The sequence below is a fragment of the Electrona antarctica genome (assembly GCF_951216825.1).
Source record: "Electrona antarctica genome assembly, chromosome: 20".
Lineage (NCBI taxonomy): Eukaryota > Metazoa > Chordata > Actinopteri > Myctophiformes > Myctophidae > Electrona > Electrona antarctica.
Window position 1 is genome coordinate 10,893,096 of NC_136801.1, and position 17,036 is coordinate 10,910,131.

General features: G+C 46.0%; 1 protein-coding gene across 1 annotated transcript in view; it reads right to left on the reverse strand.

The window, feature by feature from the left end:
• Positions 1-17,036, reverse strand: part of ncapg2 (non-SMC condensin II complex, subunit G2) — a 37,232-nt gene that overhangs the window by 406 nt on the left and 19,790 nt on the right. Inside the window, exons 16-26 of the mRNA XM_079490250.1 lie at positions 16,289-16,359; positions 15,229-15,385; positions 14,531-14,701; positions 13,686-13,805; positions 13,029-13,175; positions 11,034-11,130; positions 4,235-4,425; positions 2,964-3,110; positions 2,177-2,280; positions 1,723-1,823; positions 73-175 (exon numbers count right to left, since the gene is read on the reverse strand). Of these exons, the coding sequence (XP_079346376.1) occupies positions 73-175; positions 1,723-1,823; positions 2,177-2,280; positions 2,964-3,110; positions 4,235-4,425; positions 11,034-11,130; positions 13,029-13,175; positions 13,686-13,805; positions 14,531-14,701; positions 15,229-15,385; positions 16,289-16,359 (1,409 nt within the window). The remainder of the gene's footprint in view (positions 1-72; positions 176-1,722; positions 1,824-2,176; positions 2,281-2,963; positions 3,111-4,234; positions 4,426-11,033; positions 11,131-13,028; positions 13,176-13,685; positions 13,806-14,530; positions 14,702-15,228; positions 15,386-16,288; positions 16,360-17,036) is intronic.

Consider the following 17,036-nt stretch of genomic DNA (forward strand, 5'->3'; position numbering starts at 1 on the left):
TCGTAGCGCGCCACTCGGTGGCGCGCTATGAGCTTGTAGATCTGCTACCGGAGTGAACATCTTGCTCCTTACCTCGGGATGTCTCCGTCTTGGTTTGCTGTGATGGCAGAATGTGCCTGAAGCTTCCTGTTCAGAGACAGGGCTGCTCTCTTCAAACCTGCTTTAAACTTCCCGGCTGAAACGCATAAGTCACATCAAATTTTTGACCCACATCTTTTCCAAAAAGTGATCCAAAAGAGACCTTTTCTGTTATTGGGACAGACGTGACAATGAGGACACTAAACTGTGCATGCCTTGAACGCCATCGACTGTACGGTATTAACCACTTAAAGGCGTAGTGAAACGGAAATGGTGTACATTTTATTTTGAAGTTATTTTGACGGTCTCAAGTTGAAACACCGCTATGAAGTTTCTGAACCAATCAGAGCGTCGCATCCCTTCAGGGGATGGGACGGTAGCTAGGGACGGGTAGCTATGCTACGCAGGACAGCGTGTGGAATCTGTGGATGTTTGTTTACAAATCTGATAGTCGGCCAGCTTTACCAGTTTACTCTTAATGTGGCTTATTTCTACCCTATAATGTTTTCAGATACATTTTTAGCGTGATGATTAAGTTGAAACCGAGTAATACACTCTCTGGGTGTTATCTTGAATGGGAATACAAACGGAAGATTTCTGTAATCAGTAGCAGCTGTGCAGCCTGTGCTGGACGGATGCGGAGATATGGGGAATTAAACTGGTGAGCTTCATTTTTATTGGCTTTTATCGATGTTGGCCTCGACACGTCATCACGCAGCACGTTTTCGTTTTCAGGAAGTAATAAAAAATGTATTTTTATGGACGTTTGATATAAAAACACACAAAAATGAGAATTTTCCCATTTTTTTGGCATCCATTGTTAGGTATGACCATATGATGACCACGGATATGGTCTAAAAGTGTGAAAAACGTATTTTTCATTTCACTACACCTTTAAAGGAGTAGTTCCAGGAGTAAATTGAAAGTTATAAATAAATAAAGTAGTTTATTTTGGGTGAACTACTCTAACCCTATTATACTTCTTTGGCAGGTGTCCCCCAGGGACAGATTTACAGTATAAACTCATACGCTAAATGGTTAAAGTTAGACTGCAATTTTATTTTGAAGTTTCAGTCTGAAACGGAAGCCTGTATGTTTCTGAACCAATCAGAGCGTCGCATCCCTTCAGGCTATGGGACGTTAGTAGCTCCGCTGCACACATGTGCAGTGCCGTTTGTTTACAAGTGAGAGAGACGGCCAGCCAAAGCATGCTACTACTACTACTACTACTACTACATGCTACTTCAAAGCATGCTTATTTCTGACCTATAAAGTTTTCAGATACACATTTTAGCGTGCTGGTTACGTTTAAAATGAGTCATCTTGAATGAAAAATGTAATAGTTCTGTAATCAACTGTGAAACAGCTGTGTCAGAGGAACGTGCAGCTATGGGAATTAAACGGGTGATTGAAATCAACATTCTTTTAAATTTCTCCGGGTCTCGTTACATCATCAGCAGCACGTTTTCGTTTAAAGGAAGTAATTAAAAAAAAAAGACTTGAAATGAAAATACACAAAAATGGAGATCTCGTTTTGGCATCCATTGTTTTCACTACGTCTTTAACACAGCGGCCATTTTACTCTCAGCACAGCTGAGATGAGATAAAATGACGGCAGTGCAAATATGGTCAATGTGAACTCACTGTGGCTGATGACAGATACGACGTGCAGGACCGCCGCCAGGTCAATCAGACTGTCGATGGGCTCCGACTCCAGAGACAAGGCGATCTTTGTCAAAAAGGCTCTGTAAAGAGGGAACAAAATTAATAAAAGCCCACACCCACGTTTAGATTTATAGCTGTGAAACACACTATTCAATGTTGTGGCTTCATGAGTGTCTTATTTTTTTTTTTTCCTCTTGAGCATAACTTATCTACATTTCTTTCAAACCACCTGATTTATGGAACTGATCTGTATAATAATAATAATAACTTTTTGATTTGTATAGCACTTTTCAAAACAGGAGTTACAAAGTGCTGAACAGCAGTTGGAGCATAATAACATATATATTATAAAGTAAAGTAAAACATACAAATGTAAAAGCCTATGGATAAGGGAATAGCATAGTTAACACACAGGTTCTAACAAGGCAGTTACCTGGTAACATCAGGATCTTTGAGGACAGCAGTCATCAAGATGCCGAACACAGGACGCAATTCTTCCACAGTCTCTGGGATTATCACCCCTTCAGGATGGGAAATCTTTAAAAAAAAAAAACAGAAATCTGCTTGTTTGTAGAGCCATGTGCTGGGGGATGGGGAGGCTCCCACTGTGTGTGTGTCCAGGGAATTACTTGTATTGATCAACAATCTACATAAAGCAACTAAGCCCTCATTATTGTAATTTAAACGCTGCTGCCAATTCAGGCAAAAATAAAATCTATAATTCTATAGTGATATGGAAACATGTAATGTAAATTTATAATGAGCATTTGTTTTATTTCACTCACTATAGCTGTTTCAGAGAATGTCAAGCAATTTTGGAAGCAAGGGGCTTATTTCCAGTTAAGTGGTGGAAATAACATACTTGTATAATGTACTCACTTAAGTACAATTTTGAGGTAATTGAGGCAATTCAATACTTTTACTCCACTGCATCTCATTATTTGAATTATTATTCAAATACATTATTATTATTACAAAAATACATTAACCACTTCAGCCCTATTTAAACTTTGGCTATTTGAAAATGCTTGTAGATCTGCCATTTTTAAACGATTTTTAAAAACATTACACATAATGATAACTTCTGCATAATGAGTACATTTAGTATATTTTGATACCAATACTTTTGCACTCAAGTACTTTGTTAGAAATGGGAGTACTTTTCCCACCACCGGACTGTATTCAAAATAATCAATCTAAGTTTATAAAATCTCTCACACCTTCTGGAGCACATACTGGCTTTCCACGATGACGGCAGCGAAGACAGTGGAGAAGATCAGGTCATTCAGAGGGTTAGAAGGATTTCCCTCACAGGTCTGCACCACCTGGAGGAAGTCTGCCAGGCCAGGCACTAACGAGCTGCACAACTACAACACAAAGAAGGGGATCACAAATTCACAATAGAAGTCAACGTTGAAGTAATTTCTCTACTAACAAACAAGGACATACAAATACCAATTACCCAACTACACAACCTTTGCACTCAAATGTTGACTAGTATACACAGCAATGTCGAAGCCAAATATACATTACAGGTTAGGCAAATTTGGAGCAACACCCCTCTGCACTGTAAGGCTTTTTCAGACAGGTAGCGACTGACACACCTAGTAATTCATTTTCACTGAGTGCGTTTATTTTGAACATGCAGAGAAGTTGAGGGGCGATTATGCAAGCGTATTTTTACGGGCGCGGTCCCGTGAATTTGTCACGTGCGTGCTCGTTTTGTGTGCACGCCCGCGGGCGACTAGACCTGGATTGTGGCCTGTTGCTGATCTAGAGACGACAATACCTGCGTCACTCGCTCCTCGTCTGAAAGGATCTTTATTGGTTAGCGATATACACGTTGACTTGTACGTCTCTAAATGTTTTTAATGAATTGAACATTGTGGACCCTATTGGAAACAAGTGTAATGCTTAATTGGGTCGTCCACTCACAGTTAACAGCCTTTGTATTGAGTTTGTGCTTGAAATGTACTGTAATTCTGCAAACTGTTAATACATTTTTCAATCAATCAATCAAAAAGCCACTTCAAAAAGCCACTTCCTATGCCATATTTTCTAATGGGTTTCCCTCTACGGTCTGTGGTTTCCTCAGGCTTTTCTTTTTGAGGCAAATGTGTACCGAGGCTACACCTGAGTTTCTCTGTGGTGTCTTGCACCAAAAAATTGCCGATTTACAGTGCGACCCGATACATCAGTCTGCTGCCTTTTGCCTTTAACCCATTTAGACCCGAGTTAAAAACATTCACTTTGAAAGAATATATATTCAAAGATTTGCGCCACATTTTTACGATTTTTCTAAAATAGCAGACCTACAAGCTCGTAGCGCGCCACCGAGTGGCGCGCTATGAGCTTGTAGATCTGCTATTTTTCAATAGCTAAATTATAACATAATGTTTAAAACACCAAAAGGGGTTCCCGCTCAAAATGGGTTAATAAATGTATGAAATGGAAAATAAAACCTCATCGGCACAGGCTAGCATTGTCACACCTCTTTTCCCCCTTCTGGGTCTTTCCTGAGACGGAGAGAGAGCAGCCCCAAGATCTTGTGGAAGATGCTGTCCACCACCCTGAGGTTGACCGTTGCAGGGTCCCGCTGGTCCTCAGAGGTCTCGGGTACATCTGTCCTCGCCATCTCCGTCAGAACACACAGCACCAGGGACACACACAGGCAGCCTTTCTCTGGAAACACAAACGCACATCATGAACACTTTTTAGAGCTTGTATGAGAAGATGCTCAGCCTCAAGATCTTGCATTAACCCATTAAAGACCGGAGGCAGATTCTAAAAAATGTTTTCTAAATCAGTTTTCTGAAACATTTATGAATCTATATCAATGGTGCTAAAACGTTACCACTTTGCCCAAAATAGGTATTACATGTATTTTGTTCCAGAAACCCCCAGAAGCAAATATTTGAGTTAAAAATGTTAACTTAAAAAAGAAAAAGATTTGCACACATTTTCAAGATTTTCTAAAAAATAGCAGATCTACAAGCTCAGAGCATGCCATGAAGTGATGCGCTATGTGCTTGCCTTTTAAGTAAATAGCCAAAGTATAAAATAGTGGTTAATCGATTGATTAGATTGAATACTTTGTATATACTTTAACAGTTTGCAGAAAAAAGCACAGGAGGGTACAGTTCAATACACGGTCTGCTAAGAGGATTTAAAACGTAAGTTACGTATGTAACTATGGTTCTATGAGTCCCAAATGACCGGCTTAAGCACTGAATACGTCCCTTCGCGCATGCGCCGTCGAGTATTTTATACCAACAATGTCAATTTTGACCCCATGATGACCCGGAGTAGTCTATATCTTCCATCGGTCTACAGGGGCTCAGTCCCTACAGAATCTTCTCGCGAGACCACGAGGATTCTGAGTGACAAGAGTGCTCTGGCGGTCATTCGGGACTCATAGAACCATAGTTACATACGTAACTTACGTTCTATTTCGTCCCTGCTGACCGCCAGAGGCGGTGCTTAAGCACTGAATGACCAATACCAACAAGGTCACGAGGAATCCTGATCCCAAGCCATAAGGAGTAGAATCGGAGGACTCTCGTAAGAGGACCACGTCCAGCGGGTGGGGAGTGGCAACACTCACCCAGTGGAACATAGAAAACTCGCTGTGATGCCCATGAGGCAGCGGCAGATATATTCCAGGGGTACTTCCCTCGGGGCAGCCCATGATGTGGGGACGCTCCCGTTAGAGTGGCACCTCACGCCAAATGGTAGGGTACGATTACTCGTCCCATACGCGTGGTTAATGGCATCCACAATAGTGTGGGGCGGGCGCTGTCTGGAGAGAGCGCCGCCTTTGAAAGGGCCATCGTCACAACGGAACAGCCATTCTGACCGCCGAATGCATGCGGCAGGTTTAACAAGCGGCTCTCAGGGCCCACGTTGGGCGCAATAGTTCCCGCTTGTCAATCCACTCTCCTGGTGGAGGGCAAGACTGTGCTAGCCGTATAGGCTGGTTGAGGTGTGTATGTGACAGCACCCTCAGGAGGAACACTGTGTTCGGCCACAGAGACACTCAGGCCGTCTGAGCTTTGCCTCATACGCAAGTCACTGCCAAACAGGGCGTGCCGCTCACTGACACGCTACGTTGAGGTAATGGCCAGGAAGAATTCCGTCTTCCTTGACACTCTAAACTCTGCCCGTGCCGAGGGCTCAAAGGGAGGCCTGCATAGACCATGCCGCACTAGGGAAGAGCCTGTGCCGGAGTTCTCAGGGCTCGTAGAGGATGCAACCTCAGAGCCCCCATCAGGAAGAGGGACACCAGACTGTGGCTCCCCACCTGTGGCTGTGCGATATTGATTCTAGCATATCGACATGATATTTCGCCTACTTATGCTTTTAGAGTAGGAGATCGGCCCTCGTCTAGGAGGGACTGCGGAACTCCAGAAAGGTAGGCAGAGCAGCGCACTAGGTCTTTGCTCTGACCCTCACGTCAGTTGGAAATAGATTCCATCGGTTATCGTACCGTAGTCTGATGGATGTCATGGCACCCTTGAATTCAGGGTGGCATGCCTGGCTGGTTCCACACAGCTGCTCGGCAGCGGTTCAGGGCTGCCAGCGGCCAAACGCACAGTTGGGGGCGTCGAGCATTTGAATGCCATATCCGACCGCCTCCCAGTTGAGGAGACCTCTGTCGGGGAGACGCCATGGCGTCCTCCGACTGGGTCTGTTCAGCAGAGGAAACCAAGTACTTCTTGGCTGGAGGGGGGGCAACCAGAAGTATGGTGTGACCCTCCTAAAGAACTCTTTGAAGCGCTGGTCGTATCAGAGAGGCAGTGGCAAGGCATATGCAGTGCCTCTGGCCAGTGCGCATTTAAAAGGATAGTGCCCTGTGGGCGGTGGCCTACTTAGGGCCATGTGTGTCAGGAACGATGCAGGTCGTTCTGTTCATACTGGCTATGTGGCATGAAGGCCTGCGGGCTGACAGCCATTTGTGGCGTTCAGGTTCTATGAAACCATCGGACCATTGCGTCCTGGCCCGGAGGGCTGGATGTCTCCGTTAGGGAGAACCGGAGAGGTTAGTGAGTCAGCGACTCTAGGGTGAGGCGGTCCACCTCCGCTCTGCCGAGGTAGCCTCTGATTAGTGTTCACCACCATTGGATGGGGTACCGCTCCCCTCATGGAAGCTTTTGATGGGAGAGAGCCTACCATGTAGTCCCGCTCTCCACTTAGATAACTTGCCCATAGGCTGATCAGGCGGGGGGGGGGGGCTGCACACGTCAGGGGGTCCATAGACACCTACGGCAGCCAAGCAAACGTGGCCCCGCCCGATGACTTACATGATACACGGTCGAGGTGTTGCCCGAACGTATGAGAATGTGCTTGCCTCTCAGGTACGGCAGGAAGTGCTGTAGAGCAGAGCATGAACTTCATAACCCTGTTGGGTCCCATCAATTCGAGACATGTCGACAACAGTCTGTCTTGCGTCACGAGGAAGTATGTAGATCGGACTTCCCTTGGTGTGACTGAGGATCTACGGCCTCTGTTGCGCCCTTGGGCAGGAGGACACATCACTCCTGGTCTGATACTAGGGCTCTCGTCATGTTGCTGATAACGGCCATTTTGACCCCGCCGGATATGGGGGGCTGGCGTCAGAAGGCACTGCACAGCCCGGAAAGTCACAGGCAGGTCCCTGCGTGGGACGCCGAGGAACACACTGGCCTAGTGTGGGCCGGCGGTGATACGCGAGCTCAGAGGACAGTGATTTCATCTCTGTTGGAGCTCGTTGGGAGGCGTGATGTGTCATAGGCCTGCATGCTGCAGCCTGGTCTTCCCCACCTGGATGGTTCGCTCCAGCGATTCTTGCACAGCTGAACCACCTAGTGCTCCTGGCTCCTCAGGGAGACTACGGAGAGTTGGCCTAGGCTCCTCGGTCAGGCTTTACTGTGAAAGCCTGACTTGGCGATCAGCCGTCCTCTCTCTGAGGACATGACACCAAATGCCTCCAGTGACGGTGAGGGCCGACCCGCGTCTGAAGAAGGCGCTTGGAGGATCCGACTGCCTACTGTGGTATGACTAACAATTAGCGTTCCACGGCTATGCGCATGAAGGTGCGCATGGAGCCATCTCGGCCAGTGGGTCCTGAGCTGAGAAGTGGGAGGCTGGCTCTGATGCCTGGGAGGCACCGTCTTCTGCATCTTCCTCATAGTCATGGAAGTGCATAGCTTAAGCTGTCGGGGAGAGCACATCGTTCTCGAGTCAGCTGTGGCATCGGAGGGGGAGGCACTCGAACCCTCCGAGGTGCCTAGGTGTTATCCGAGGTGAGCATGGACCTCATGTGGGCCAGCTCCGCAGATAGCTGAGCCCTCTCGGATCTGCTGTGGCCGGCGGTCAGACCTTTTCCTCCTGGCACACGGGGCAGGACCAAGGTCGGCTCACGGCTGAAGGGGAGCTTCACACGGGGTACAAAAGTGGGAGCTCTCCGCTGTGGTGGCACCGGATCCTCTGGACGGGCCAGTGCACACCAGTCCCAACTAGCCCAGGGCGCGGACGCTACTGGTTGCTAGGTGTTGGCCATATGCTGAAGGAAGAGAGCGTGTACGCTGCCTGTATCAGCAGAGGCTTTAATTTAGATCGGCATAGTGCACACCAGTCCCAACTAGCCCAGGGCGCGGACGCTACTGGTTGCTAGGTGTTGGCCATATGCTGGAGGGAGTGCGTACACCGTCTGTACCAGCAGAGGCTTTCGAGGTACAAAAGTGGGAGCTCTCCGTTGTGGTGGCACCGGTTCCTCTGGACCGGCCGGTGCACACCGGTCCCAACTAGCCCAGGGCGCGGACGCTACTGGTTGCTAGGTGTTGGCCATATGCTGGGGGGAGGAGGCGCATACGCTGCCTGTACCAGCAGAGGCTTTAACTTAGATCGGCATATAATGACTTAATCAAACAACTGAATGCTGCTATACCTGCCGCAGCATGTGAATATGCATTTACGTTTTATGCAAATGCTCATTGTAGCACTTTGAGATTTAACCAGATGTAAAGTGCGTCATAGGAACAGCGCACAAACGCTGCTGTTAGCTAGACTGTGCGACCTGCATGGTCGCGGTGGGGGAGGAGAGCTTGCACGCTACCTGTACCCCCAGCTGAGGCTTACTTATAAATTATGATAATAAAGTAGCCTTCAGTCGAGGCTTGGACGCTGCTATGTAGCAGCTGTAGTGTTTCCTATGCGAACGTTTATCACAGCACTATGACGTTTATCCAAACTCCAAGTGCATTATTATTTATGTTTGCTAGTCCAGAGCGAAACAAAAGACACTTCCAATGCGCTAGTCAAGGCACTACTACGCATTCATGCTGGGAGGAGGGAGCACTAACGCTGCCTACACCAGCCAAAAGTTTGGTTAAATAAACCAACACAAACTGGAGAAAAGGCTACAACCAATAGCTCCACCGATAGGGGCCGCCTGCTGAAGGAAGGGAGCGTGTACGCTGCCTGTATCAGCTGCAGCTAATAAACAGAACAAGCTATACACCAATAGCTGTTAATAACTGCTTGAGCTAACAAACGATTAGTAGCAAGTAACATCAAACTAGAGGCCGTATGCTGGAGGAGCGGAGCGCATACGCTGCCTGCCCTGTACCAGCTGGGCCAATAAACAGTAAGGCAAGCTATACACAGATAGCTGTTATAACAAATAGTATAATAAGCGCTTGGGCTACAACTACGGGTAGCAGCGCCAGTTAGAGACCCAATGCTGGAGACCAGCTGGGCTACTAACAACAAGACAAGCTATAGCCTACACGAATAGCTGTTCATAAACACCTTTAGCTTTAAGCTACTGGTAGCAGCTGTGAGCTACGCTGGCAGCAGCGCCAGATGCCCTGTGCTGGGGACCAGCTGGGGTAATAGGCCCCAAAAAGGTACCCAGGGGCACCTGTGGGGAAAAAACAAAGTGTACCCACTGTATACGCAAAAAACTGTTAATAGAGCTTTGAGCTCCAGACATACTGGTAGCAGCATCAGTATCGAGGCCCACTGCTGGGGGCCAGCTGGGTTAATAACCAGACAAGCTATGTACACCAATAGCTGTTAATACTCTTGAGCTACAACTACTGGTAGCCACATCAATACCCTGGGAGGACGCAGGTAGCTGCTCCTGTACCGGGCTAATAATAACAAGTTGTTATTGTTATTATTAACAACAACAACAAGACAAGCTATACGCGAAATCAGTTAAGCTTGAGCGCTGCCAATATTATCGGTATATGGCTTTGGCCAGCAAGGCTTGCCAAACAGAAAATGACAGTTAGCCTTAACTAACTTAACTTATATCATAAGTTATATGCTGACTGCTGAGAGAATGGAGCGCCAGCGCTTGCCATCAACAGCAGGGGCTAACCAAAGCTTGCAAAGTAGCGTGTTTATCAAACGAAGGTAATATGACAGTGTTCTTATCCTTCGGCAAATCTTATAGTCGCATATAATAAGCGCTAGCGTTCACAGTCGAGCAAACCTCGTATGCGGAGCAGGGAGGCGGCGCGAACGCAGGCTCTACTCACAAGAGGTTATGCCATGATACAATACATCATATAATTTGAACGTCTGTTAGCGTTCACCGTCAAACAAACCTCGTATGCGGAGCAGGGAGGTGGCGCAAACGCAGCCTTTACTCACAAGAGGTTATGCCATGATGCAATATATCATATCATTTGAACGTTTGTTTAGCGGGGATAGCACCGCTTTAGACGATAACGTACCTTTTGTCCGGGGAGGTTTTGTTCGCCTTCATTACCGGCGAGAGAGATTGGACGCTACCGCGTCCACGCGAATCCAAATAAACTCCACTCATAGAGGAGTAAAACAAAATCCATAGTCGCAGTTCCTGGAGGGCGAACAGCCGCTACTCCGACCGATGCGGTCACGGAACTACCAGCGACTCGGCAGGCACCATAGGCTACATATTGCATTGCATAGCAACACATCGCAGCTCGGTGCAAACTTGGTTCTCACACGGCGAGCGAGAAGAAATTAGGGACTGAGCCCCTGTAGACCGACGGAAGATATAGACTACTCCGGGTCATCATGGGGTCAAAATTGACATTGTTGGTATAAAATACTCGACGGCGCATGCGCGAAGGGACGTATTCAGTGCTTAAGCACCGCCTCTGGCGGTCAGCAGGGACGAAATAGAACCCAAGAAAGCCTATGGTTTGTTTCCATTGGGGTCCTTCATATGCAATTCATCAGACACAGCTACTGTTCCCATATTCAATTTGTTTTCCGTTCTGTGACCAAAGACTTGTCGATCAATTCAAGACACCTACCCGACTGAAGGATGCCAGAACACAAGTGGAGGATTTGAAACTTGAACTCTTCGTCCCCTAAAAGCAGGACGGCATCTCGGCAGACTGTTAGGAAGATCTGGAAAAAAACAGCTTAATGTGAAAAACTTAAAAGAGTAGTTCACCAAATAATGATTTATTTTCTATCAATTACACACCCCACGAAGCCTTGTTGAATTCATTAATATTCACTTGCAATTGACCTGCATTTGAGTCTCCTGCTGCAGACTCTGCCAGTCAACAAATTATTGACAGGGTAATTGACAGGGTCATATGCTCACAGAGCATGTAAACTCAGCAACAAAAGTTCGGAAACTTAACTTTGGTTCATTATTTCTCCACTTAAATAATACCAATTGGTATTGTATTTTATATCATTTTAATCGTTGATTAGTCACATTTTCAACGAGGTTGCAGCTCAGCTAAACGTGTGGGCAGCGCCTCCAAAGATTTGCCAAAATCACTTTTTTACACTTTATTAATTTTACACTCAGTGTTAAGGAACTCAGTATAGCGGGTGGAAGATCCAAAAGCAGCTGCAACAGCTTGGCACCATGCTGGTCACCAAACCTAGCCACATTTTGTTGTGTCCTCAAACATGTTTTGTTGCAAGTCATCCAACGTGGTTCTGTTGGTCACTCTAGCAGGTACAGCACGTCCAAACTGATCCCAGTTCCCACAAGTGTTCAAATGGGTTGAGGTCTGGACTCACGGCATCCATCCCATCCTCTCCACTCTGAAATTCTGGAGGTAGGCTACTCTGGGATGATCCTGGCTCTGTAGGGGCGAGCGTTGTCATCCTGGAGGATGGCGTTAGGTCCCAGATTCTGAAGATATGGGATCGCCACTGGCTCCAGAATCTCATCCCGATATCTCACTGCATTTGAGATTGCCTTCAATGATGACAACCTCAAGTTCTGTCTTGCCTGTGGGCTGTGAGACAGATGCCCCATACCATGCCAAGCTGTTGCAGCTGCTTTTGGATCTTCCACCCACCGAGTTCCCTAACACTGAGTGTAAAATTAATAAAGTGTAAAAATGGCCATGTGTTGTTATTTCCTGTGGGTTTTTTTTATGTGTGAGTGTGCAATCATCCAATCCACTAAGCTACTGAATACCAACCATTTGCCATTTTGGCAAATCTTTTAGAGGCGCTACCCACATGTTTAGCTGTGTTGCTCATTCCACGAACACCCGAACCTTACACTCTATACATCGTTGTAAAGCTGACTAATCAACGATTAAAATGGTATAAAATACAACACCAATTTGTCTTATTAAAGTGGAGAAATAATGGACGGTTAAGTTTCTGAACTTTTGTTGCCGAGTTTAGATTGGCTATTTTCACAATGGAACAGACTCCTACAATTCCAAGTGCTTGTCAGGTTGGGGGTCCCCAGTTCAAATATGATTATTTTGGGGGGACGGGGTCGCACCCTGAAAAGGTTGAGAACCACTGCCCTGGCCTCATCTATCCTCCCCCCAGCAACTGGTTCATTGGTTTGGTGTTTCTGTAGAAAGATCTATTCACGTGGCAGGGTCACTGGTCCAGGCACAACCCTTGTGCCATTGCTGGGAGGTGGGTGAAGTTGGTTTGTTAGTCCTCTCCCCAAAACCTATAGAGGGTATGCGCATGCATAAAGTGAGTGGCAAATCGAGTGGTAAAGTGAGTTTAACGTCGTTTATGCAGTCAGATAGGACTTTTCTGTTTGTATGTATGAGCTGTCAATTCCAGAAAGTCGTTTTTTTGCCACACAGTAGGTGGTCCAGCATAAATTTCAGGTATGATGATGATGATGTCATGCGCATACCCTATATAGTCCTCCAGGAAATGGATTACAGACTCACACCACATGAGACCAGATAGGTTGTGGGGTTGTGTAAAAGCTACCCCGGCACGTCAAGCCCAAATTCCCACTACTAGTGGCAACGTGAGGTTACACTGCCCTGGCCTACAGCGTAACAATTAGACCTCACCTCCACCGTCTGTCTGGCCAGGTCCAGCTGTGCGTCTGGCTCAGTCTCATCGCCCTCGTTGTGACGAGCCATTGAGGGCAGCACCCTCTGCGTCACCCATGATGCCATGTGCTCTATAGACTGCAGGAAGTCACGACCCTCCGACGCCTGAAGACAAAAAAAAAGAAAAAAGGGTTTTAAGATGGAGTGCCATGATTTTTGTACTTTTTCTATTTTATATGAGTCAACATTACTCTAATAGATCCCCAGGTGTGGTTAGAATATTGATGTTGATGAATAATGTTTGCATGGCTGTCATCATGCATCATGTTGGATACGGCAAAACATTCAAGCAGCGCAGCCAGGTGCTCCGAGCCTTCGATTAGACAGCGGCCTGTTATTGAACCCATCTGTCATTTTCCAGAGATAACGCACCGCTGAATTCAGCAATCAACCAGTCAGGATCAAGCATCCAACCAAGCGGCGTGTACTAAGTAAGGGATAATATCTGGTTGGAGACAGCAGTAAATCAAGCGGGGCGCAGCCGGTGCTCAGAGGGTTTGATTAGGCAGATGTCTGTTATAGAGCGGAGCGGTCATTATCAAGACATAACTCACCGCTGAATTCAGAGATTGACCAATCAGAATCAAGCCATGTAATAAAAGGGAGTTAACTCACATAATGCTGCAGGTGAATACTGAGCCGGCCGTGGAGTGTTAAGGCCTTAAGTGCCGTCTCCACAGTGGGATAGGAAGGATCCATCTCCTCCGTGGAGCTGAGGTGAGCACACAGCACAGACTGTTGAGACAGACAAGCACCACACACTGTTAAGTTCATGCACCTCTACAGTGGGATCCTACAAGCAGGATCTGTCTCCTCCGTGGAGTGTTGATTTCGCAGACCTAAACTATGATGAAAAATGTTCGTCGACTGCCTTTTTCACTGACGAAAACAAAACCAAAAGTAAATAAAAAGCAAATATATTGGCATTTTCATCAACAAATCAAAAATGACTAAAATGACTAAAGATCCAGTAGAACTAAAAGACATGTAATTTAATGTTTGGTTGCGCTTGCGTGTTGCGCTCTGAAAATACTCAAAATAGCCACTCTACAAGCTTGCAATATGTTGCAGTGCGATGCTTGTGAATTTGTAGATCGTCTATTTTCAGCCACCGAGGCCTGCCAAAATACATTTGTCGACAAAACAAAACTAGATTTAGTAGACTAAAACTAGACCAACACTAAAACGTTTGAGATGATTAATATGACTGAAACTAAATAAGTTTATTCAAGTGACGACTAAACAAAATTTGCTGCCAAAATTAACACTGCCCTGAAGTTGAGATGAGCACACAGGGCTGATTGTTGAAACAAAACATCACATAAGTTCATGTATCTTCTCCTGTAAGCATACCCGATTCTGACATCAGGAGTCAGGACTTCAGCACTCTAGTATGGAGATGTAAGGGTTATAGCAGGACTGATGAAATTAAATGGTAATGAATTAAACCAACAACATACCCTCCAAGCCTCAAGGACTTTGTGGAGCTGCCTCAGTGGTCCGTGGTTCAGAAGCACATCCTCCCGAGTCAACTTACGACTCAGCAGATACTCCAGGTACGCTAGCGCCAACTCTGGTTTGGCCACCTCCGTCTCCTGGATTCGCACCGCATGTCGGTTATCATCTTTGCTCTGTAGTTGATAGAAAGACAACTTTAAGTCATTTAGGCCTGACCTCGAAATTAAAAAAAATCTTCTAAATCCTCCAGTTTTCTGAAATAAACATTTTCACGATTTAAAAAAAATAGCAGACCTACAAGCTCGTAGCGCGCCACCGAGTGGCGCGCTATGAGCTTGTAGATCTGCTATTTTTCAATAGCAAAATTATAACATAATGTTTAAAACACCAAAAGGGGTTTCCGCCCAAAATGTGTTAAGCCACTGAGATGTATGCTTGGATAAAACTGTTATCTGAATCACCCTTCTGTTGAAGACCCGCTCCACACAAAATCATGTTTGTTGACTTTTTAATATGTTTTTGAAGCTTATCTGTCAAACGTCTGGTGTTTTTTTGCTCACAACAACAATACCAGAATGTTAGGCAGTAAACTGTAATGCCAACTGTCTCTGTTTTATGAAGCACAAGGATACGCAATAAGAAAAAGGACAGCCCTTTGACTCAATAGTCAAATCGAGCTGCATGTTTCGTGCCGACTCACCGCCGTCTTGTTGGACAAGGCTTTGGCGAGCCAGTCGGTGATAAGTTGGATGATGTCATGGGCCTGGCCCCAGCCGCACAAACAGTCTATGATGTGGCTGAAATCGGACGGCAGCGCTCCAGACTCCATCCTCCTCAACCTGGACAGGACTCCAAGGCTGGGGGAACACAAGACAGGTGTTTTCTGATGTGTAAAAGGTATACAAATCCTTTGAAAATGGCCCATCTACTAACAAGCTCACGGCGCGTTGTGAGCTTGTAGATGGTCCATTTTCAAATATATTGCATATGTAGGTAAAAGTGCAATATTTGCCTATGAGATGGAGTGGAGTAGAACATTGGAAGCACTTCAGTAAAGTAAAAATAAATTTAAAAAAAAACTCAAAATTGTACTTAAAGGGGAATTCCAGACCAGCCGTTTTCTTACCATTATGATGATGATAATTATCTGGAAGAAGTGGGAAAAAAAACACTCCATGCCGAGCATTCCATAAAGATTTACCTGCCGTGCGGGTCAAACGGTATCTTCTTTGTTTACATCTGTTGTAGATGTGTGAATTAAGTCCTGTGACTCTGTGACTTTCTGCTTCAGTAGAACAGCGTTTGACACCCGCCTACCTTCTTAAAGCCCAAACGAGAGCTCTCTGCCGGGCACGGCTGCACTAATAACTTTGGCGCAGGCCCGTCTAGAGTTTGAATGGACAGGTATCAGTCAAAAGGGAGACATCGAAGAGGAAGAATGGATGATATGTCAGAACAGGTTCTGACATATATCCATATCTGGAGATCTAAGGGTTTGAGGTCAGATGTAGAGTTGCTGGCCAATATTGATGACATCAGTGATCTCCATATATGGGCTTAATTGCGACAGCACGTCGCAATTACTATGACATCAGGGATCTACATCACTGATGATGTCATGTGATAACCTGGGCTTTCCCCATGTATGGGGATTTTGACTGATACACTGACTGACTGACTGACAAAAAACGGACGATTTCATAGTTAATGCGACCTGCAGTTGCAACAACAAGACAAAGACAAGACAAAGAGGCTCTCACCTGAATGTTGGAACTGACGCCGGGGGCATCAGAGAGGCCAAGAATGTCAGAGCAACAGTGCAGCGCTCATCCTAAACGGAAAGGAGGGGTGGCATTAAAGACCATGTGGGGAGAAAGGAAAGAGAATACCTTCCTAAAACGGTAATAAAACACATCCCCAAAAGTGACTTGCATTCAATTAACCACCAGGCTTTCCCTATTTGGGGCATGTAATTTTAGGAGAACATTTTCATTAACAGGTTCCGTCCATCCGACGTGCCCAGACGTCATAAGCAATCCAACCGACGGATTCAAAGGATGTGTGTACACGTCCAAGCGCATCTTCAATGATATCAAACGAGAGAAGAATATTCTGAATTTTTTCCTTTTTAAAATTTTTGAGTGGGACTCCAAGGCCACCATACGCTTTGCTTTTAGTTCATGCACGGTCCGGTCCGGTCTGTTTACCGCTGCAGAAAGAATGCCTCGTCTCTCCTAATCCAGGGTGGTTTTGATCTGATGGATATACTAAACTCTTCATTTCTGACTTCTCAACTGCCTCTCGTTCAAAATATGAACGCGATGGATTATTTAGCGATATTATGGGAACGAGAGCAAGGTAAGCAAGCAAAAGAATATCAGAAGGGGGGGGGGGGGGGGGGCTTTACAGAGTAAAAGCGGCCATGTCTTCCCGGCCCCCCAAGCTTCTATTTTGAAGGAATCCCGGCGCTGATTGTGTGTGAAAAAGTAGCAGATCTACAAGCTCACA